The sequence below is a fragment of the Trichomycterus rosablanca genome, chromosome 1 (genome assembly GCF_030014385.1).
Source record: "Trichomycterus rosablanca isolate fTriRos1 chromosome 1, fTriRos1.hap1, whole genome shotgun sequence".
Taxonomy (NCBI): Eukaryota; Metazoa; Chordata; class Actinopteri; order Siluriformes; family Trichomycteridae; genus Trichomycterus; species Trichomycterus rosablanca.
Window position 1 is genome coordinate 29,993,202 of NC_085988.1, and position 23,439 is coordinate 30,016,640.

Sequence of the window (23,439 nt, forward strand, 5' to 3'; positions counted from 1 at the left end):
TGTCAGCCTCAGCCAATAGTGTAGAAATTAAGCTACTAATGGTGGTTTACTAACTATTCATGTTGAAATATTTTTATGTTGTTTTATTATTGTAATGGTTTTCATTGTCCTCACTCAATAATAGCTGAATGCTGCAAAATGCATTGGAAAGGAAAGTGTCAATAAGTCTACTTGACACATGAAGTGTTTTTTTGTTTTCACAGGTGCTTCCTTTGCTCTGTGGATCCTGATGCTGGAGCAGTGGCAGTGTAAAAACACACAGGAAAGAGCTCAGTTTTCACTTGCACAACAACACTGGTTTAAATCTGACTGACTGCAGCTCAAAACAGATGTTCCAGAACTGAGTCTGTACTGTGTCTCATTTTGTTTTCATAGCTGTCAAAAAATGTTTTTGTTTAGGTTCTGAAAACTGGTAAAGTGAGTTTGAATGTTGGACTATCAATTTTAAATCATTTCAACGGCTGTGTCAAACTTTGAGTCAAAAAGTCACTTTACATGCATGGATTTTGACTACTCTTTCACTTTTGACTTCTCAGTGTGTGGGCTTTACTTTCTTCAGAGCATGCAAATCTGCAGACATCACTTATTATCCTTAGCATAGGGTTGATTTTACTGTGTTTGCTCTGTCGGACTGTGACCTCGCACACACAGTGCTCTATCATCTGTTCAGTTGGCATTTTACTAAGAAAAGGGGGAATGTGATTAGCCAAGTTTTTATTTCACACAGCTGAGTGTGGAAACCTGCATTTATTGCAATGCCTTTGTCTGTACAGTCTACTAAGAAAGACCCAGTCTCAGGAGTACGACGATCGGATCAAGCCTTTTGATTTAAACGGAATGCACATCTATACTGAAACACTATGTGGCTACAGTAGACTCCTTGTCTGGGGTCCCTTGGATTTTGCTAGCTAAGGATAAGTTTGGGAATTGGGGATTTTAGTCTATTGTTGCTGCCCAGTATCTTGACCCCTGTTCCGGAGACTGGACTGCTATGGTGCTGTATGGGAGGACATGAAAACCTGCTGACAAAGCTTGACCTTTGGACCTTCTGGCGGGACTTTTAATCTGCAAGGATTTCCAAGTCACCCTTTTTATGAAGTTTAGCTTCAAGACTAAAAAGACAGAATGAAGCTCAAGAAGCAGGTGACTGTATGTGGCGGGGCCATCTTCTGTGTGGCTGTCTTCTCTCTGTATCTAATGCTGGATCGTGTCCAGCCTGACTCAGGCAAGAGACAGGATGGAGGAAATTTTCCAAGGGTAAGAATGCTGAAGGACAGAATTTTGTTCATTAATTTGACAGTGTTACTAGTATTTGAATGTTCCATTTTCCGTACATTTTAGCATTTTTAAGTTGGCTTTGCTGAAGCAAAGGTGGTGTCCTCAAATTTAATAGCTCATTTAAAAAACAGTGTAATTTGATAGACATAAAACACAATTGTGAGGAAACTGTACAGTATTTATATAGAAGAAAAATGATTATGGCTTGCTTCCTCTGCCACACCTGCCATGCTTTGCATAAGTTGACGACAGAAGTTTACACAAAGCAGGCTTGGTTTGCGGTTACAGATTAGATTCTTAAACCCCAAATGTATTTGACCAGAGACTGAATAAAGGTGACATTCCTCTCTGGAAGCAATGCCCCAATTTATTTAGGCTTGGTACCGGCAGTAAGGGTGCACTGACATGTAACCAAATGCACCTTGTGGTTTGTGAGCCCAGCCCAGTATTTGAACCTGTGAAACTCTGGCACTGTTGTTACCAGCAGTGTGGCTCTTACTATTACACCACACTAGCTCACAAATGAACAAAAGATTAAAAGCAGAGACTGAAGATACTAAATGTTATTAATCGAAAACCTGTGCTTTTGTAGAACTGTTGTGGTAAATAACACCCACCCTTCTTTCTTACTTCTTCTTTTTAGAGCCAGATTTCAGTGTTGCAGAACCGAATTGAGCAGCTGGAGCAGCTTCTGGAGGAGAATCACCAGATCATCAGCCATATTAAAGATTCTGTGCTGGAGCTTACAGACACGGGTGCCATCTCGCCGAGCGGCCACCTTCCATTCCGCAGTGCCAACGGCTCCTGGGTGCTCCCCCTTGACGGCAGGCCCAATTTTCTCTCTGTCAAGCCCCAAGACTGCCAGTTTGCACTGGGCCACCGTGGCCGAAGTGACCTGCAGGCGAGTGTGCTTAAAAAATGCTGTGTTTTGAGAGAAGCTTGTTTAGCATGGTTGGGAAAACCACTTTGTGTGTGCTGCATTTTTTTTTCTATTTTATTTATGCATTTTCTCCCAGTTGTAGTCAGTTGTGTAGTCAATCTGTCTTCCGCTGCTGGGGGACCCCGATTGCAGTCGAGGAGGGTATATTAGGAGGGTGTTGCTTATGCTTCCTCGTGCGCAGCCCTTAGCGGAACCCTTTTTCACCTATGCACTCTGCACAGGCGCCTCTCTATCTGCCAATCAGGGTCCTTACACAGCGTTTGAAGACCCCACCCACATAGTCCTGTCCTAATAATCCCACCCTAGCAGAACCCTGTCTGCTGCAGGCACTGCCAATTATGCCTGCTAGATGGCGCTCAGCTGACCAGTGGCAACGCCAAGTTTCGAACCAAGGAGTTCAGAATCTCGGCGCTGGTGTGCTAACGGAATATCTCGCTGCACCACCTGGGCGCCTGTGTGTGCAGCATTTTTAACACGAGGAAACATGGTCATGAATTTTAATTGCTTTTTGCTGCAAATCATTTCATATTAAGCTTTATATCATATGTTTTAATGTAAGTTGCTCTACTGCGTGTGTTTTATAGATGTTGGATGTATACTCCATACTGAACTTTGATAATGTGGATGGAGGGGTCTGGAAGCAGGGCTTTGATATCACATATGAGCACACAGAGTGGGACAATGAACCCTTGCAAGTGTTTGTGGTGCCTCATTCCCACAATGACCCAGGTGGGTACTTTCTATTGATTTTTATTGTTGTCTTTTGCGCTGGATACACTGACCTTTGGAAGCGCACATGCGCAAATGGTGTGACACAGACATTAATGATTATAAATGCTTGTAATTTGACCTTTAATCAATTCAGTAACCAGTCCTAATGGACACTGAAATTTTTTTTATTAATTCAGCCTTTAATATTTCCACCATTAAAGTTACCCATAATCTGATAAAACATATTTCTGTCCTTTTAGTGGAATTGATTTTGAACAATGTGGAGCTAAATCCCTCATGGGAAATCTGTATTGCTGCTAATCTTGATTTGTGAAAGACTTTACTTAACAGAAATTACAAAAGTACTTTACAATAAAAAAAAAACTAATTAACAAAATAAGCATAAATGATCAAAACATATGAATTAATGAACGATTACTTTCAGCTGCCTGTTTCGACCGCATGTTTGATTTGGCACAGTTTTTATGCCGGATGCCCTTCCAGTCACAACCTTTTTATTTATCCTGGCTTGGGGCCAGCACTAAGGGTGCCCTGATCTAGGCTCTTACTGTTATGCCACACCACCTCACAAATGAACAAAGCATAAATATCACACAAAAGACCTGCAGCAAAACATGCAGTCTACCTATTTGTTGCAACTTTTCCATTAGCTGTTGATTAGAAGACCTAAAATACCTTGCAATCTTGTTTTTAGCCAACTGTTCCAAAATATTTTCAGGGCTTTACCATGTAAAGCCTGGTTGGTTAGGACTAATAATTTAAAATCTATTCTGAACTTCACTGGTATTCAGCAAGAAAATGCATACACGTTTTTTGCGCAGCAGTATTTTGTATCATCTGTAGTCAAGCCAAAGGCAAGTGAACAATGCCTTACAATAGTTGCAACGTAAAGACACAAAAGCAAGAATACATTTTTGTCTCCAAAAAGGGCTACATACAAGGGATGCAAATTTCTTTTAACTGATAACCAACTATCATCCCATTGAAATGTAAAACATATCTCTTAGCTTCATACCAGAAGCTCTTTATGATTGTTAGTTGTGAACATGGCTGTAATATTTGTTTGTTTGTTTGTTAGGACTTTAATGTCATGTCATGTTTTACGCTTCGGTTACATGACAGAACATGTAGTTACAGGTTACACACAATTCATCAGTTCAAGTTCATTGTCGAACACAGTCACAGACAATTCTGTGTCTCCAGTTCATCTAAGTTACATGTCTGTGGACTGTGGGAGGCAACCCATGCAGACATGGGGAGAACTTGCAAACTCCACACAGAAATGGTCCAGACCACTCCATCTGGGAATCGAACCCAGGACCTTTTTTTGCTGTGAGGTGACAGTGCTACCCACAGAGCTACTGTTTAGAGAACCAGTTTAGCATCAGAACATAGTCACAAACAGTTCATAACAAGCGCTAACTAAAAAGCTAACCATAATGAATAAAGATGCATTCAGTGTATTAAAGCTCTTCCTGACAACATTAGTATAGTTTTTATAAGATGATTACCAAAATTTGACCTTCATACTGAAGCATTATTGCCAATCATTCAAAACCCAAAATAATTTCTGCAAAAATTAGAAATGTAAAAATTTGTCCAGAATAAAAAAAAAAACTTGATTTCTAAGGTGAGGCTGAACATTAGAAGCTAGTGGACCCAAAGCAACCTGCAGATTTCTAGAGGTATGGTCAGGGCCAATCTATTCAACTGATTAATCTACTGCTGTCAGAGGGCTAATCAGAATAAGAAATAAGGTTTTGAAACTGTAATTAAAAAAAATATTATATGGAAGCATATAAAGTGACAGTAAAATTGGGCCCATGGGGTGCCCTGCATGTCAAAGCAGCAGTGGAAGCTGTCTTGTCACTAACAGAGACTGAACGTTTCTTTTAGATAAATAAGATAAACACCTACCCACTTATTAAGCCTGTTAATCAAAAGTCCATGGTCGTGATCCAGCAGTAATGAAATTGTGAGCTCCCTAGAATCAACATGCATTAAAATATCATTTACTACTCTCAGCAAGGCAGACTCCGTACTGTCTTACTCAGTACACATTATCAAGGCTTCAATCAGGCAGGGGTAGCTCAGTGATCGAGATCCCAGACTAGTAATTGGAAGGTTTTTGGTTTAAGCTCCACCACTGCAAGGTTGCCACTGTTGGGCTCCTGAGCAAGGCCTTGCTTGCATCGTATTCAGTCATGGTTGTAAAGCACTTAAGGAATTGGAAAACGTGGAAGCTTGTCTAAAACACGTACACCACTATGGAAGCACTTTTGACCCAAGACCCATCAGTCCACAAGGTCATATCGAACACAGTCATGGACAATTTTGTATCTTCAATTCACCTCACTTGCATGTCTTTGGACTGTGGGAGGAAACCGAAGCTTCCGGAGGAAATCCACGCAGACACGGGAAGAACATGCAAACTCCGCACAGAAAGGACCCGGACCGCCCCACCTGGGGATCAAACCCACTTAGCCACTGTGCCACCCCAGAGACAGAGTAGTGTCATCTAAATATAATAACTTTAGGGTTAATCTCATTGTAAAAACATAATCAAATTAATGCCTTTGGTTATGTGGAGGGCCAGAGACCTACTGCATGTCCATAATTAACTGGTTAACCAATAACCGACATTGAAGTCATAGTTTGATTAATGCTGCAGTTTAAAAATGTCATTTAATTTTTTTCAGCTGATTCTTGATTACAATTGAGAGCACAGCTACAGTAGAGTAAGAACGCCAAAACACACTTACCTATCCCATTGTGCATGCATCAGTGCTGCATATACAGTGTATCACAAAAGTGAGTACACCCCTCACATTTCTGCAGATATTTAAGTATATCTTTTCATGGGACAACACTGACAAAATGACACTTTGACACAATGAAAAGTAGTCTGTGTGCAGCTTATATAACAGTGTAAATTTATTCTTCCCTCAAAATAACTCAATATACAGCCATTAATGTCTAAACCACCGGCAACAAAAGTGAGTACACCCCTAAGAGACTACACCCCTAAATGTCCAAATTGAGCACTGCTTGTCATTTTCCCTCCAAAATGTCATGTGATTTGTTAGTGTTACTAGGTCTCAGGTGTGCATAGGGAGCAGGTGTGTTTAATTTAGTAGTACAGCTCTCACACTCTCTCATACTGGTCACTGAAAGTTCCAACATGGCACCTCATGGCAAAGAACTCTCTGAGGATCTTAAAAGACGAATTGTTGCGCTACATGAAGATGGCCAAGGCTACAAGAAGATTGCCAACACCCTGAAACTGAGCTGCAGCACAGTGGCCAAGATCATTCAGCGTTTTAAAAGAGCAGGGTCCACTCAGAACAGACCTCGCGTTGGTCGTCCAAAGAAGCTGAGTGCACGTGCTCAGCGTCACATCCAACTGCTGTCTTTGAAAGATAGGCGCAGGAGTGCTGTCAGCATTGCTGCAGAGATTGAAAAGGTGGGGGGTCAGCCTGTCAGTGCTCAGACCATACGCCGCACACTACATCAAATTGGTCTGCATGGCTGTCACCCCAGAAGGAAGCCTCTTCTGAAGTCTCTACACAAGAAAGCCCGCAAACAGTTTGCTGAAGACATGTCAACAAAGGACATGGATTACTGGAACCATGTCCTATGATCTGATGAGACCAAGATTAATTTGTTTGGTTCAGATGGTCTCAAGCATGTGTGGCGGCAATCAGTTGAGGAGTACAAAGATAAGTGTGTCATGCCTACAGTCAAGCATGGTGGTGGGAATGCCATGGTCTGGGGCTGCATGAGTGCAGCAGGTGTTGGGGAGTTACATTTCATTGAGGGACACATGAACTCCAATATGTACTGTGAAATACTGAAGCAGAGCATGATCCCCTCCCTCCGGAAACTGGGTCGCAGGGCAGTGTTCCAGCATGATAATGACCCCAAACACACCTCTAAGACGACCACTGCTTTATTGAAGAGGCTGAGGGTAAAGGTGATGGACTGGCCAAGCATGTCTCCAGACCTAAACCCAATAGAACATCTTTGGGGCATCCTCAAGCGGAAGGTGGAGGAGCGCAAAGTCTCGAATATCCGCCAGCTCCGTGATGTCGTCATGGAGGAGTGGAAAAGCATTCCAGTGGCAACCTGTGAAGCTCTGGTAAACTCCATGCCCAGGAGAGTTAAGGCAGTTCTGGGAAATAATGGTGGCCACACAAAATATTGACACTTCAGGAACTTTCACTAAGGGGTGTACTCACTTTTGTTGCCGGTGGTTTAGACATTAATGGCTGTATATTGAGTTATTTTGAGGGAAGAATAAATTTACACTGTTATATAAGCTGCACACAGACTACTTTTCATTGTGTCAAAGTGTCATTTTGTCAGTGTTGTCCCATGAAAAGATATACTTAAATATCTGCAGAAATGTGAGGGGTGTACTCACTTTTGTGATACACTGTATAACTTATATAATGGACATCAAAACTCTTAAGCATTAATATCACAAACGGAAGGTGTTCTGCATCAACATGGAGTCAGAATACTTGTTATACACACATATATTAACTATACACACGTGGATCTGTGAAAACATTTTTTAACCAAAATTATGTGGATATTTTGCATCATGTTTCGGTTTGAAGGTAAAACTCTGCTAATCATCTTATAATAACGACACTAATGTTGTCAGGAAGAGCTTTAATATATCACCTGCATTTTTGATAATTTTGATTAATATTTTTAGTTAGCACTGGTAAATAACTTGGCCACTGATATGTAAAATCTTGGTTCTTATGCTGAACTGGTTCTGCTCACAGTGTTCATGTTAATCTTACTGTTCTACAATACTGCCATGTTTACTGTATTACACTGTTTTTATTTTTAATAAACCATGTTGATCATCAGTCAGTCAACCAACCAATACCCACAAACAATAAGCATTCCATTGAAATATAAACATTGAACTTTATATCAACAAGTCTTTATGCTTTATATAATGAAGAACAGCTTAACATGGTGAACCCAGCAGTATTGAAGTACAGAACTATGACAAACATTATGAGCAGAAATTGTTAATCATTCTGAATGTAGTTTTGTCCTGTACGTAACTGCAGCTTGCTCTCTAGAACTGTTAATAGTGTGTGCATTTTAATTGAGGGTGAATGAGGTCGAGTTACATTTCATAGCTGTAAATGGTTAAAATGGGGGGGGGGGGGGGGGGGGATCTCAAATGATATGAAGTATTTATATTTTGTTCATATTTTAATGTTGAATGGAAAGTGCAGCTTTGTCGGGTAGTCTGTGCTCTTTAGAAAGCCAGGATTTCTTTAATGTCTTCTTTGTCAGTTATCAGTTTATCAGTTAGTCATATTAGTAGGAAATGAGCAATTGATTGCTCTGATAGTAGACCAGTAAAAAATTTATGCAACCTAATTCAAAAATCACATATTACCTAAAGCTGGAGGGTGTGTAATCCTACCCAACAGCTTAAACCATGATCTTGTACAGCACACCTCTACAACTGTGACTTTGGCAGAAGACTCTAATGTGTAAATATTAACTTTAACCCAGATGTTTACATATGTTTTCAAATGGATTGTTAATAATTATTCAGTAATTATGTACTGTGAATGTACCCCTAGGCTATACTGGACTCATAATGACTCATAATGAAGTGCTCTGTTTAGCCCCTAGTCATAACTTAAAATAGCTTTTTAAAACCTAAATAAAAATCCTTTACCAGTTTATTAAAAAAAAACAAAAAAAAAACATTTTACTCAGTCCACCAACCCACATGTGAATAGTTATTTTGGAGGGGTGGACTTATGCTCACTTTACATAAAAATGCAATTTGCATGCTGACTGCTGCAACTAAATGTGGTGAGTTCAGCAGAGATGCAAGTTTCTTCCGCACATGAACAGTTCTGGTGTGTTATTTATGCTGCACAGGCATATAAACCTTTAATGCTGCATAGAAAGATCTTTTTAATAACTGACATTGTAATATATTCCTCAAAGAACAACAAAGTTCTGTAGTTGGTGCTGCACTATGCAGTGTGTACATTGAAATAGTTCATTGTACAGGAACTATTTTTCCTGCAGTCATTGTAAATGGTACTCTTCAGTCTTGTAGCAGTGTGATGGGACCTTGCGTTTGTTATTCAGCAACTTGTTTTTAAACCATGTGGAACGTGACTAAAATAACCAGTTCAGCCTTCCTGGACAAGTGTTATAGTTAAAGAAACTCTGAAAGAGCAACTAGACATTTTGAAAACCCCTAGACCAGTAAGTTTAAGGTTCTGAAAGCTGGTGTATGTGTACTTTGTATGCTGTTTATTGTTAAACAGGTGCTCAGTTCAGACTAGTTCAGAGTCAGATGTCATACCTTGGAAAAAAACACTGAGAACCTGTTTTCAAGATTGATTGATTGATTACTTTGTTGATTCCCTGGGAAATTGTGGTGTAACAGCAGCAGTTTAAACATTACAAGAGTTATGCACATCCATGTAGTGCAATAAAATAATACAATCATAATTTTACAGTTTTATTGCTATGACCTGCCTCAAAGAAGGACAAATATTTGTATAAATGTTCATTTAAGCTGTATATTAATTGTAAATACTGCAAACCACTTATTTGCAAGGCTAACAAAACTAAAGATTTTATGATTTTACACTTTTTGCACTTTTGACTCATACAGTGCCTGTAGAAAATCATTTGTCACATCAAATCAATTATCAAGCATTATCAAGAAGTGGACGGTGTACGGCACCACCGGCAACTTGCCAAGATCAGGCTGTACCTCCAGTCTGGTTATCCGAGCCAGAATGATTTTGATCAGTGAGCTTTGAAGGCTTTACAAGTCTGTATGGCTGAAACTGGTCGGACTAGAAAGGTGTGACTAGAAAGAAGCTGTTCCTGAAAAAGTGCTCCCCTGACAAACATAGCACACCATCAAAAATACACCACACCTACCATAAAGCACACTGGTGGCAGCAATGTTATGGGCATTTTTACATAGCAGGAACTATGCCATTGGGAAGGATTAAAGAGAAATGGATGCTGCCAAGTGCATTAAAATTCTTGAGGAAACCGTGCAGCCCTCTGCTAGACAGCTAATAATAGCCAAAAAAAACAAAACAAAAACGAAGCAGGGCCTCAAAGGTAGGAGGGTGAACGTCCTTCACCAGCCAATTCAGAACCTTGACCTAAATCTGATCAGAGATCAGCACGTTGCCAGTTACCACGAACATTTGACTGAACGTGAACAATTCTGCAAGAAAAAATGAACAAACATTCTCAAATCTAGGTGTGAAAAGCTAGTAGGGACATATGCAAACAGCCTGATGGGTGTAATTAAAGCAATATGTGGCTCTTCAAAGTGCTAAATCAGGGGATTGATCCCTTTTCCAAAAAATTTTAATTAACTTTCAGATTAATTTCCTTTTCCTTAATACATTTATATTTATGTTGATTATTTGAATGTTGTAGAGCAGAATGTAAATAAAGCTAAAGAAAAGGCACTTTTTGTCCTACAGCCTAAAATCAAGAAAACTCTGTTTTAAAGGGGTGTGGTGGTTTTCTGTAGGCACTTGTACCTACTCATGCAGCTGACATCTAATGTAGTAATGACACTTGTTAGTTGGACAAGAATGACAAGCAAGTGAACTATTTCTCGCTTCTAAACTGTCCTAAACTGCCCTAAACTGCATACCATAGTATGTTTTAGATACTTTCAAAATTATCTTAAAGGTTATAATCACAAAAAATCACAGGCTAATTACACTGCTGATTACTACTGTTACTGTTTTTTTTTTCTTTTGCAGGCTGGATCAAAACCTTTGACAAGTATTTTAGTGACCAGACTCAGCACATTTTTAACAACATGGTTGTTAAGCTTGCAGAGGACCCACGTAGAAAATTTATCTTGTCAGAGATGGCCTTTTTTGTTAAGTGGTGGGAGACTTCGGACAGTTACAAGCAGGAAGCAATACGCAAGTAAGTTTATCCCTCCAGCGAATTATGCTAAATTACTAAGTTATTAAGCAGTTTTAGAGTAGTGTGATATGTTGCGAAATATCTAACTACCTTGTCTTGCCTAGCATAAACATGGATGTTGGTATGTCTTGTCTTGTTATCTTATGGGCTCTACCAGTTGTAATTCTCATGGATATCGTAATACATTTTCTGTAAACACTAAATATTAAAACAAGTCCACAGAGATTAGTTCATATCAAACGAACGTACAAAAAGGTATTTACTTGGTGTGACTTATGTGCCTGTCAGCCATTTACAACTTCTTGGTAATATAAGACTCACATGGTGCGTGGCAAAAAATCTTTTTGCTGGCTGTGCCATTGTTTCCTATGTAGTGAAAGGGTGCTACTTACCTTGCAGTTGTGCTACCTTGAGCGTTGCACAAGTTTAATCCAATTGAACTTTGACCCTGTTTGCCACTGCCAGTGAGAAATTGTTTATATGACATAGACAGAAGCAAAGCACAGACATGGTGGGGAGGAATTTAATAAACCCCAAACTGTTTAATTCAGCCTTAAATTTAGCATGATGAGAAAGCAATAAATAATTATTTATTTACAACATTGGAGGTGGATCACCACAGAGCTCATCACCATCGCCTTCCATGGGATAGGGAGAAGGAGAATGAACAAGGGTCGATGGGGTGGCTGGGAAAAGAAGAATAGACAAGAGGTGGTAGTGGTGGCTGGGAAAAGAAGAGTAGACAAGGGGTGGTAGTGGTCGATGGGGTTGCTGCGGTGGCACTAAAGATGAAAGGGCTGGTTCTGAAGGAATACTGCTGTCCTCCGTGCATCATCTGTGGCTTCCGCATTTATTTAAACCTTTGTATTACAGTTGGGGTGCCATCTTGATACTCTTTCCAAGAGTGGATTAGCATTAGTCAGCTTTGTCAAATATTTAATTCTTTTGAACTGTGATATTAAAATGTGACTGCTGCATTAATACTTTTGGTATTTCTGAAGTAAAATCTTTCTCTGCTTGCAACTTGCAATTATCAAGGTTGTTTACCTTTTTTGAATTGTCTGTATCTTTAATGCATATCTGAATAGTTGCTATTACTTACATTTATCTATAGTTTCAGTTTAATGGTAGCTATTGTAGAAGATCCTAATGTAGCTTAACGTGACTACCTGTAAATGAAAGTGGATTTTCCTTGCCTGATTAGATCTGTATCTGAAATCATTTTCCAGGCTGATCCTAGGAGGGCAACTTGAGATTGTAACCGGAGGCTGGGTAATGACAGACGAAGCCAACGCTCACTACTTTGCCATGATTGATCAACTTATAGAGGGCCATCAGTGGCTGGAAAAAAACTTGGGTATGCTCACAAAAAATGCATTGAGCTAACAGTGGTAGCTACTTTTCTTAAATAGTTTGTTCAGTCATGTACAGCTAGGGTATGCCATTTCATTTGTCCTGGCTTGTATATGCTCTCTTGTTTTTTAATGTGATGTGTGTTTGTGCATTTAGGTGTGATTCCTCGCTCAGGTTGGGCCGTTGACCCTTTTGGCCACAGCGCCACCATGCCTTATTTACTAAAGAGGGCCAATCTGACCAGCATGCTAATCCAGAGGGTTCACTACTCTATCAAGAAGCATTTTGCTTCAACACGCAGCCTGGAGTTCATGTGGAGACAAGCTTGGGGTGAGCTCTGTTAACCTAATTAAGTTCTACACAGAACTCTTATGTAGATTTTGGGCTAAGGGGGTAGGCTAAGTGTTTTTGTGATTTAGATAAATAAATGCTACTGTTTGAAAGCTCCCTTCAGCTTTTCTCTTTAAAGGCATGACCTGGATGCTGGAACTATAACTGATCTTTAGGCAAACAGTCGGTAGTTCATTTTTTCTCTCATTTTCTGAGTCTGGGGCAGCCACAAAGAATTCTAAAGAAAGAGCTTTGAATGCATTGGATTAATATGTAAAGCATTGTAACAGTAACTCTTAAGTCTTGTTTTCTAAAAAAATTTAAACTGTTTTAATACAGTTAACATAAAATAATACAGAATATCTTGTTGAATCTTGCTTTACTTTATTAGATCCTGAGGCAGGCACAGACATATTCTGTCACATGATGCCATTCTACAGCTACGATGTGCCTCACACATGTGGGCCTGACCCAAAGATCTGCTGCCAGTTTGATTTTAAGAGGCTGCCAGGAAGCAGAGTGAACTGCCCGTGGAAGGTGCCTCCTCAGGCAATCACAGATGCCAACGTGGCAGAGAGGTAAGATCTTGTTAAAACTGTTTAAGGGACTTTTTTTGTGCCCACAGCCTACTGGAAATACTTTTTGTTGTTAGTTCCTGCCCTGATTCTTTTCCAGTCATGTTTAGATAATCTCTTCTCCCAACAAGTGATTAATGCGGTGTTGTACATGATGAGCATTTTGTGCTTTGTTCACTGAGTCTGGGCACATAATGCCGCTTACCACAGCGTTTAAGCCTTTCACAAGACATGTGGCAAAACCACTTTCTGCCACTTTCTGCTGACTAGGCACCAAACTTTAACAATACATAGTATTGAGTTACAGTTCTGACTCTTATCTATTCAAATGCAGTTTTGTATGAAATGTATTTTAGTTACAAGGAAGCTCTGACATTGGCCGTAATTTGGATAAGAATGAAAAACTCAAAGCAAAGAATAAAGTGGGTTCACGAATCTCTGGTTTCATTAATGTAAAAGCAAATTAAATCATACGAAGCTACGAGCTACGAAGCAACACCAAGGCATTCCAGAATTAGGAAACTTATCTAAAAATCTTGCTCCATCTTTTGTTGTTTAAAGATTTCATTTCTAGTTCAAACTAAAACCTGTTTGCTAATAAAAACCTTTAAATTGGCTGTTTTACCATTGACTGCAACTTTTTGTACCACTGTCCTTCTCTTTGATACCTGCAATGAGAGCATTGCTGGCAAATCACACATTTTTTTTGCTCCTGTCCCAGGGCTGAAGTCCTTTTGGACCAGTATCGTAAGAAGTCAAAGCTTTACCGTAGCAAAGTTGTGCTTGTACCACTGGGAGATGATTTCCGCTATGATAAAGCACAGGAGTGGGACCAGCAATACACAAACTACCAGAAGCTTTTTGATTACATGAACTCTCATCCAGAAATGCATGTAAAGGTAAGAGCTGACCCACTGTTTTAGACCCTCAATAAGATTTTCTGCCAAGCTCAAACTTAACACGTCAAGGCAACACTAGCTGTAAGAAATTGGAGCATAATTATTTTAATAGGATCACCTTAACAAAAAATAAAAATGCCAAGTCTGAATCTCATCATGTCGGTTTCATTTTTGTGGGTAGAATATTTTACAATAAATATTAAGGCAGCTGAGGCTTGGGTAGCGCAGCGGTCCAACACATTGGCACACCACTGTGGAGTGTGCATACTTGAGATCTCGAATCCCAGCAAACCTAGACCAGGTATTCACACAAAATAAGTCATGTTTGTATGAAGGAATTTTGATAGTCTCTTTCTGTTGAAATACACAGTCTCCGGGACCGGTCCGGACACCTAAGTGGGGGTGGGGTCGCATGTAGTGTAGCTTGGCTCTCCCTATGTGATATGGTTCTCCGTGGGAACCCAACAAGTGATGATAAGTGGCCTCAGATTGAACACGTGTTGACTGGGAAGTGTGGTGGTTTGGCTGTCCTTGAGAAAATCCAGCGTTTTATAAGCGGCAGGAGTGGTTTCATCATTAGCATATGCAATATTGATTTATTTTCATTTACAGCTTTGAAGTACTTTTACAATCTGTAGCTTATCGTTCACTTTCTAAAAAATGCATTTCAATAAACTCATAACATAAAAGGAATATGTTAGAAAAGATGTCCAAATTTCATAGATTAACCTGAATCTTCTTTGTAAATATAAACACATTTAGAATTTGATGCCTGCAACAAAATGAAGTTGGGACAGAGCTTACCACAGAGTTACCTTTGCTGTTAATGTTATGTTTTAATTGGGAACTGAGAATGCTGATTGTACTGATTGTTGCAGTGGAATTTTTGCTTGATACAAGACCTCAGCTGCTTAACAGTGTGTGTGATCACCATTGTTTGATATTGTCTTGCTTAAATAATCATGGCAAAAGCATCATCTTAATAGCAGCAAATGTCTCAAATCCCAAAATACACCCCTGTGTCGATGGTACCTTTACAGATGTGCCCGTCACCCATGCCATGGGTATAGATGCACCCCAAAACTACAGCAGATGTTTGCTTTTGGACCTTTCATTTATAACATTCTAGCGGGTCCAAACATTTACATTGTCAGGCAAAGACAACTTTCAGGCAATCTACGATTTGCTCAGGCCCAGAAAACTCGCTGCCATTTCTGCATAGAATTGATGTCTGGCTTTCTCTTTGTGTAATAGTTTTAGGTTGCATTTCTTGATGGCTGACTGTGTTATGAGACAACATGCTTCCAAGCCCATGTGACTGAGGACTTGGTGGTCACGCATATTAAAGACAGTCCTACACAGACTGAGAATTCTCTGGATTTCAATAATCTTTTTACAGTTTCATGTAGGGTAGATAGGGAAAGACTTAAAATATTTGCAGTCCTTTTTTGAGGAATGTTTTATTTTAAAAAACTGATTGACAAGTTGGCGCAAAGTGGTGATCAACGGACCCAACTGAACCATCTGCAAAAAAAGAGCCTTTCATGAATCCTCTTTTTATACCCAGTTATGATATCCTCACATGTTACAAATCCACTTGCTTATTGTGAAATTTTTCAAAATAGTGTTACTTAAATGTTTTTTCACTCTTATTTTGCCACCATCCCAACCCCTTTTTTGGAGTGTTGTAGGCCTCAAATTCAAAAATTGTTTATATTTACAAAATGCAACCAAGTAGGTCAGCCAAAACATTAAAAGTCATTGCTTTGTACATTTGTCAGTTAATAAAGTGAATCATCTAAAAACAGATTCTCTTTCCTACTTTTAGAGTTTTCCATGCAATTGTAAATTTAATCTACCCCTACACTTCCAAAAATATACCAATAAGTGTGTTGGCTGGCCTAAATCACCCATAGGTGTAAGTGACTGGGTTGAATGAGTTAGATACTCTTCAATGGACCAATGCTCTATTAAGCAGTTACTTACAAAAATGAGTGATACTTTAAGGCAAATACTCAACCTAAATATATATATATTTTTATTTTGTTTTAAACTTACTTTTTAGGCACAATTTGGTACGTTGACTGACTACTTCAACGCACTTTATAAGACTAATGGGGTGGCCCAGGGGGCAAAACCACCTGGTTACCCTATACTGAGTGGTGACTTCTTTGCTTACGCTGACCGAGAGGATCATTACTGGAGTGGTTACTACACCTCTAGACCATTCTACAAAAGCCTGGACCGTGTGCTTGAGTCACACCTTAGGTAAGTCTACAATCAGACAGTTTACCGTCGAGCATTCACATCCAATTTTTTAATGACATAGTATCAAGGGATTGTTTAATTATAGTTTCCCTGCTTTTTCCCTGGCTGTTTGCTTTGTTTAATTTATGTGCTGCCAACTTTGCACACAACAACAAGAGACTCAAATCATGTTTATTGAATTTAATGATTTAATTACTGCTTTGGCTGATGCTTTATTTGCTTGCCAGCAGGAATTGCCAGGTGGCCTAAGCTATTCACTGTTTATTCCCATCCTACATGGCAGGCATAATACACTATGGACCTGTTCTCATAATTATTGCTTCTTTAAAGTGCTTATTTTCATATTCGCTTCTAGACTTATTTTCAGTGCTGTCATACCGGCTTTCTGCCCAAAGGCTAAAATGTTTCTGAACCCTCAGCATTTCTACCAGTTTTTTTTTTTTTTTTTTTTTTTTTTTTACTAGATTACAGGTGTTTCACATTACTGCAGTTTATAGGATTGCTTTTGTCTTGGACAGGTTTAGTTCATTTTGACAAGTTTCTCTCTTGTGTCTTTTGTAGGAGTGCAGAGATTCTGTATAGCCTGGCTGTGGCTCATGCGCGCCATGCAGGAATGGAAAGCCGTTATCCCATCTCCGACTACACCCTTTTGACAGATGCCAGACGCAACGTAGGCCTCTTCCAGCATCACGATGCAATTGCTGGCACTGCTAAAGAGGCTGTTTTCATTGACTACGGCACCAGGTCAAACATTTATTAAGACCCTGTAAAATCAGATCATACTACAGTATGTCTTACAAATGATTTATATGCCCTTCAACTGTCTAATTCACATAAGAATGTCAGATAATTAAGATTTCTCCTTGTGTCTGATGGCTTTACTTGACATATTTCTGTAGCTCTACTCACTGTTGCTAACAGGCTTTAGATAATCACTAATTTTATAACAGCTTTTGGCATCTGCCTTGCTCCACACATGGTGATGTTTCTTTCATGGGATTTTTTATTTATTTGGATATTTAATCTGTTATTCTTCTTTAAATATTGCAACCTAACAAATCTGTTCCATCTGTTGAAGGATGTCAGTCATTTATTAGTTAACCAATAACCGACTGACTTTGAACATAAAATGAAGGTACAGATCTCTACACACACAAGAGCTCAGTCTGCTGTTCAGACTTGTCCACAAAAGCATGTGCAAGCTTCTTTCTGAGCAGAAAAACTTTTTTATGCATTAATAATACTTAAATCATTAACAACTGAACTATTATGCATTAAAATGGGAACAAATCCCAAAAATGATGGGAACAAATTGTCTACATGAGATGCCGCATAGGACACACCAGATTCACCATACCACCTATACCTAACTAAAAGGAGACCAGTCCCCCACTTGCTCCCTATGTGGAGCAAAAACTGAAGATGTTTGGTATGGTAAACTTTGCACATGTGGATCTCTGTGTAAAGTTATATTTTTACAGAAATAAACAGGGTAAATATTTGCGATGATTGTACATCATATTTCTTTATAAAGGTAAAAAATCTGTTTATATTAATGAGAAGAAAAGAGCTTTGATATACAGAACCCCTTTTTATTATTATTAGTATGTCAGCGCTTGTCACCTAACATTTATTCAAAACCTACCTACTGATGCTGAACTGGTTATGTTCATATAACCGTACTGTTTTACATTTTTACAGTTACATTGTTTATTATTTAATAAATGTATGTTCAATGTGACACTGTAAGCTTATCTGTTCTTGATTATCCATTATCTAGTAGTGTCTGTTAGCGGTTAAACGAAATTGGCAAAATTTGTATCCCTAATCTGTGTGTATGACTGGCTGCTCTCTTGGCAGTGTGATAGAGAGTAGTAAAAGTCATGTTAGTAATTAAGATAACCTGGATGGCACGGATGTTTCTTGAGCTAATCGCTCAGTTAGTTTCATGCAGCACTCCTAATGTATCGGTGTTAAGCACCAAGCACGGCATGATATAAATAAACTCATATGTACAACAATGTGAACTATCCAGATAGTACAAGGTGAAAATGCTTTAAACATAATGTAGTAAAGATTATATTACACGAAATGATGTCATGTACAATCTCAGTTTTGAATGACTGTTTAAAATCTCTACATGTTCTACCTTGTAAGTACTAATCTACCCAATGCTGTTAAGTTACTTATGCTGATTTGAAAAATGTTTTGTCTTTATTGTGTTCTGCTCACACAGGTTATTGCACTCACTTATTGGCTTGAAAAAAGTGATCATCAATGCAGCACACTTCCTTATAATGAAGAAAAAAGATGTCTATCGTTTCTACCAGACAGAGCCCTTCCTAGAGACGGTAGGAAAAGCTAACGGACTGCTGCATTTGGAATCGATTACACATTATGTCTTCTCTTCAAAGCCTCTTTTTATATTTAAGCTTACCTTCATGATTGTATGTGTGTGTGATTGGCTGTGTTTGTGAGTGCAGGATGACAGACGTGCCACGCAGGACTCTCTTCCTCAGCAAACACTAATCGAATTGGATGCCTCTCCCAGGTAACCCTTGCTGTTACATTTCCAAAGCACCATGTTACAGCAGTCGAGGATCCTGCATAACAAGCTTTAGTTGAAATTGAATTATGAAGCATTTATATTGATTTTCATTTGGCCCCACTTCAAGCATCATGTACTGAGTGTCCACCAGCACAAAGGTGTCAAATTTAAGACTCATGACTAGCTGTTATTAGGTCAATGCGAACATCCAGAAAAATAGGGACTGCCCAACCACAAGCACACTGTTTGATGTAACTTAAACTACTTAAAGCCTATTTAGCTGTAAAATGCTTGAAGGCTATGTGCTATTTTTGCTTTAAACTGTTGTAATTGTATTACTCTAATTTGTAAATGAATGATTGCATTTAATTGGATTTCCATTTTTGCACTGTTTTGTAATTGGTACCAAGACTGGTTAAATTATTTATAGCACTGGGTACTGACTACTAAAATTTTGGTATTGATGTCACATTAAACCATTCTAAGAATAGTGTGATGGTTGTCTACCTGTTCTGTCAGTTGCATTTGGGAAAACTGCACAGAGGCATAGATGAAGCACTGCAATGAATTGGTGCCCTGTCCAGGGTTTTCCTGCCTTGTGCCCAGTGAAACCCTGACCAGGATAAAGTGGTTGTTCTGAAGGAAATTAAGGGCCCTCGGGTGGTGCAGCAGTCTAACACGCTAGCCCACCATTGCTGAGATCTCAGGTTCATGATTTTGAGTTCCAACTTTGCTATCGGCCAGCCACGTGCCTACACAGACATTACAGGCTATGTCTGAGGGTGGGCGGGCCGAAGGGATTCTTTATTGCTGCTGCAACTTCTGCCTTTGCTGGCTGGTAGAAGATGTCTGCACAGAGACAGGGGGTTTGTGGAGATCAGTGCCTGACTCTCCATGTGTGATACTTACTTTTTTACTTTTTACAAAAGGTCCTATGTTTACAAATAAGGTTTCTAATGAATCTTTTGATAACGTATACGGGTAATGTAAACAATTCAGGACTGCATATTTAGTTAAAGGAAATCTTAACCTGGTGTATTGCTCCTGTTCAGGTATGTGGTGCTGTTGAACCCAGTGGAGCAGGAGCGTCTGTGTGTGGTCACTGTATTGGTGAACTCTGTGCATGTCCGAGTGCTTACTGAGGATGGCCAGACCCTACCAGTGCAGCTCAGCGCTCAGTGGAGCTCAGCCATGCAGATGAGTGGAGAAGTCTACCAGGTGTGTGCATAAGTAATTGTCTGCAAAATAAATGTGACATATTTCTATAAACACAAACAAATCTGTGAAGTGTAAATCAAGTGATTGAATAGACTACTCTTGCCAAAACGTTCCATTGTACCTACTACATTATATTGCCAAATATACTTAGTCTTTGTAGATTGGTCTGCTTTCTAGTTATATAAGCTGTTATATAAGTGAAAGCTAAAGCAAAACAAATTGAATATTTTTCGAAACAGGAAGCACCTGTGTGTGGTATGTGTGTTCTTGGTGCTTTACGCCTGACTGCTTGCAAGTTGCTTTGTGAGTGTGGCTCCAGATGGCCCTTCTTATCAGTATTTCCTCTTCTGTTCTGCATCGTTGGCCTCCCCAGGCTTCCTTTATGGTGCGGCTTCCTGCTTTGGGATTGGCTGTGTTTCATCTGTACGACTCGACTGACTCACCCATGACCATGCGCTCTGAAACAGTGCTGAGGGTTCCAGGGCGGAGTCAGAGCATGCATCGAATTGACCCCTTTCCTGTGCGCACTCAGATAGCTGATTCACAGCCGTTCTACATACAGAGCCAGTATCTCACACTGGGCTTCTCTGGAACCACAGGCCTGTTAGAGGTAAGCATGGAACTCAAAGTGGCATTGGGATTTACAAAATTATGTTTGGTAATAAACAGGTCCCAGTCTAGAGTTTTACCTTGAAGTCTCCAGTAACAATCACAAAGCCATTTTTTCTTTTATTGTAATTAAAGTATTTAGTGTTTATTAAAATATTGCATAGGTTGCATAGGCTTCATCTAAACATCACATACCCTTATTCACAAAACGTGTGTGAATCTTTGCAAGTTCTATTACTTTTTTGTCACGTGTGGGATGTCCCTTAAGTATACTAAAATGCCTTGAATTTTAAATTTGTCACCTTCTAGCATCACTCAAAAAAAAAAAACAATGCAAGTAAGAATCTGTTATGTATTCCTTTCCACCCTTATTTAATTAACAAAAATACGAAGAAAAGATTCCTAATGTTTTTACTGACCATTGAATTTAATCACTGCAATACAACAGACAAAAAACAAATGTTTATAAAAGTTAAACAGAATTGAAACATTTCACAATAAGCAGGTGAATTAATAAAATGTAAGGGCAAGCCGTAGCCTAGTGGTTAAGGTACAGGACTAGTAATCAGAAGGTTGCTGGTTCAAGCCCCACCATGGCCAGGTTGCTGCTGTTGGGCCCTTGAGCAAGGCCCTTAACCCTCAGTTGCTCAGACTGTATACTGTAACTATAATGTAAGTCGCCTTGGATAAAGGCGTCAGCTAAATGCTGAAAATGTAAGGAGATCATGATTGGGTATAAAAAGAAGGATCCTCCAAAGGTTTAGACTTTGCGAGAAAAGTTGAGTTGTGGCTCACCACTTTGTGCCAGACTTCAAGGTTAAATAGTCAGTCAGTTCAACTATATATTTGTATGTAGCAATATAATTCTGGTCTTTCACCATCTGCCGTACATAATATTATAAAAAGATTCAAAAATTCCAGAGAATTCTTAGTTCTTATAGTGCGAAGCTGTAAACCAACGTTGAATGTCACGTGTGACCTTTGAGTCCTCAGCATTGCTTGAGAAACTACATTGCCACATGAACTTAAGTACTTCAAACACATTTTGCAGGCACTAAAACAACAGTGTGTCTACTTGACTGGCCTTCCTGCAGTCCTGATCTGTCTCTTATTGAAAATTTATGAAGTTGAGAATCAGACAGCGGCAATCACAATCTGTTAAGCAGCTTGTAAGTCTTGTATCGAACTAGAATGGGCAAAAAATTTACTTTCAAACTGTGCAACTATTAGTATCCTCGGTTCCAAAATCATTAAAAAGTGTAATTAATAGGAAAGCTGATTTAACATATTGGTAAACATGCCTCTGTCCCAACTTTGAGTGTGTTGCTGGCATCAAATTACAATTTAGTTTGTCACTAAAAACATTGGAAATATTTTTTGGCAGTGAAATAAGAGTTTAATACAAATAACAAACAGGGTTTGTACTATAAGTTACATCTAATAGACCAACTGTAATATTAATGGAAGTATAACATCATACACCAGCTGTGAACTGATAAGATAAGATGTGATTTTCAGCTAGTGTTACAGTTTGCCATCACCCCTTCTTTTAAGGTATTTTATTTAACCACCCCAATAACTCTGAATAGAATGTGTGTAGAATGTACAATTGATTTTATTTCATCTGTGATGTGTAGTTTTGATTTGTAAGCGTAACCACAATAAATCATAAAGAAGTGTCTTTGGTATTCTAGTTAGCGTAGTTATTAAAATGCCTAAATACTTTAGCAGTCCTACTTGCTTAAAATTATTTCCTCTAATGACTTAAACTGGGCTCAGCACTTTCATTAAAACACTGCTATTTAATGTCAGAACATTTTACTCAGCTAAAGATTAAACCATGAAATAAATGGGTAGTAAAATAAGAAGTGTAGAATTAATAGTGTGAAATAAAATACCATTAAAGTGTTTTACTTCCTCTTGTTGCACTTCTGCTTTTCTCTCTGTGTATAGAGTATCCGACGTAAGGACGACCCTCAGGAATTAAGAGTGCAGATCCAGTTCCTCACCTACGGAACTCGGTCCTCCAAGGACAAAAGTGGGGCATACCTTTTCTTACCAGATGGCAGTGCCAAGGTGACCTATTTAGTCAGAATTCAGATGTGTTATATGCAGTAAACAAACAGCTGAGAATGGAATAAGATTAAACACCTATTTTGATGTTTTTCAGCCCTATGTGCAGAATGATCTTCCTATTGTGCGTGTGGTCGAGGGTCCTCTTTTTTCGGAGGTGGTCACACACTACCAGCACTTCCAGCAGACCATCCGTATACACAACGTGCCAGGTTCACACACTTATCTTGCACCTAAACACCATATATAAACAGACACCATAATTTAGCATGTTCTGTTTTATAAGTGAACATTGCTTTTCCAGGTGTAGATGGTCAGTCTCTAGACATCACCACCTTGGTGGACATCAGAGATCAGAGCAATAAGGAGCTGGCCATGCGCTTTGTAACAGACATTCGTAATGAGGATACCTTTTACACAGACCTTAATGGCTTTCAGGTGAGTCTTTTTGTGTTCAAATTCTTGTTTCTTAACTACACATGTACCCTTAATCCTGATAGGTTTCAACAGTAGCACGGCCAGTTGCTGGCACTGGCAGTCACATACACTATATGGCCTAAATAAATTGGACACCTGATCATGAGCTTGTTAGACATCCCATTTCAAAAAAATAAATGGTTGTAAAACAGTGACCTTCTC

At 39.1% G+C, this 23,439-nt stretch overlaps 1 protein-coding gene across 2 annotated transcripts in view; it reads left to right on the plus strand.

The window, feature by feature from the left end:
* The first annotated feature begins 278 nt into the window (after positions 1-278).
* Positions 279-23,439, plus strand: part of man2a2 (mannosidase, alpha, class 2A, member 2) — a 48,806-nt gene continuing 25,645 nt past the window's right edge. Inside the window, exons 1-17 of one of the 2 annotated variants that reach the window (XM_062991251.1) lie at positions 279-1,257; positions 1,922-2,179; positions 2,803-2,947; positions 10,756-10,927; positions 12,157-12,284; positions 12,437-12,610; positions 13,002-13,188; positions 13,907-14,084; positions 16,150-16,352; positions 16,914-17,096; positions 18,589-18,703; positions 18,836-18,903; positions 19,953-20,118; positions 20,492-20,728; positions 22,681-22,803; positions 22,898-23,012; positions 23,105-23,238. In XM_062991251.1, the coding sequence (XP_062847321.1) occupies positions 1,126-1,257; positions 1,922-2,179; positions 2,803-2,947; positions 10,756-10,927; positions 12,157-12,284; positions 12,437-12,610; positions 13,002-13,188; positions 13,907-14,084; positions 16,150-16,352; positions 16,914-17,096; positions 18,589-18,703; positions 18,836-18,903; positions 19,953-20,118; positions 20,492-20,728; positions 22,681-22,803; positions 22,898-23,012; positions 23,105-23,238 (2,718 nt within the window). In that variant the 5' untranslated portion in view covers positions 279-1,125. The remainder of the gene's footprint in view (positions 1,258-1,921; positions 2,180-2,802; positions 2,948-10,755; positions 10,928-12,156; positions 12,285-12,436; positions 12,611-13,001; positions 13,189-13,906; positions 14,085-16,149; positions 16,353-16,913; positions 17,097-18,588; positions 18,704-18,835; positions 18,904-19,952; positions 20,119-20,491; positions 20,729-22,680; positions 22,804-22,897; positions 23,013-23,104; positions 23,239-23,439) is intronic. The other variant, XM_062991241.1, reaches the window with a different exon arrangement.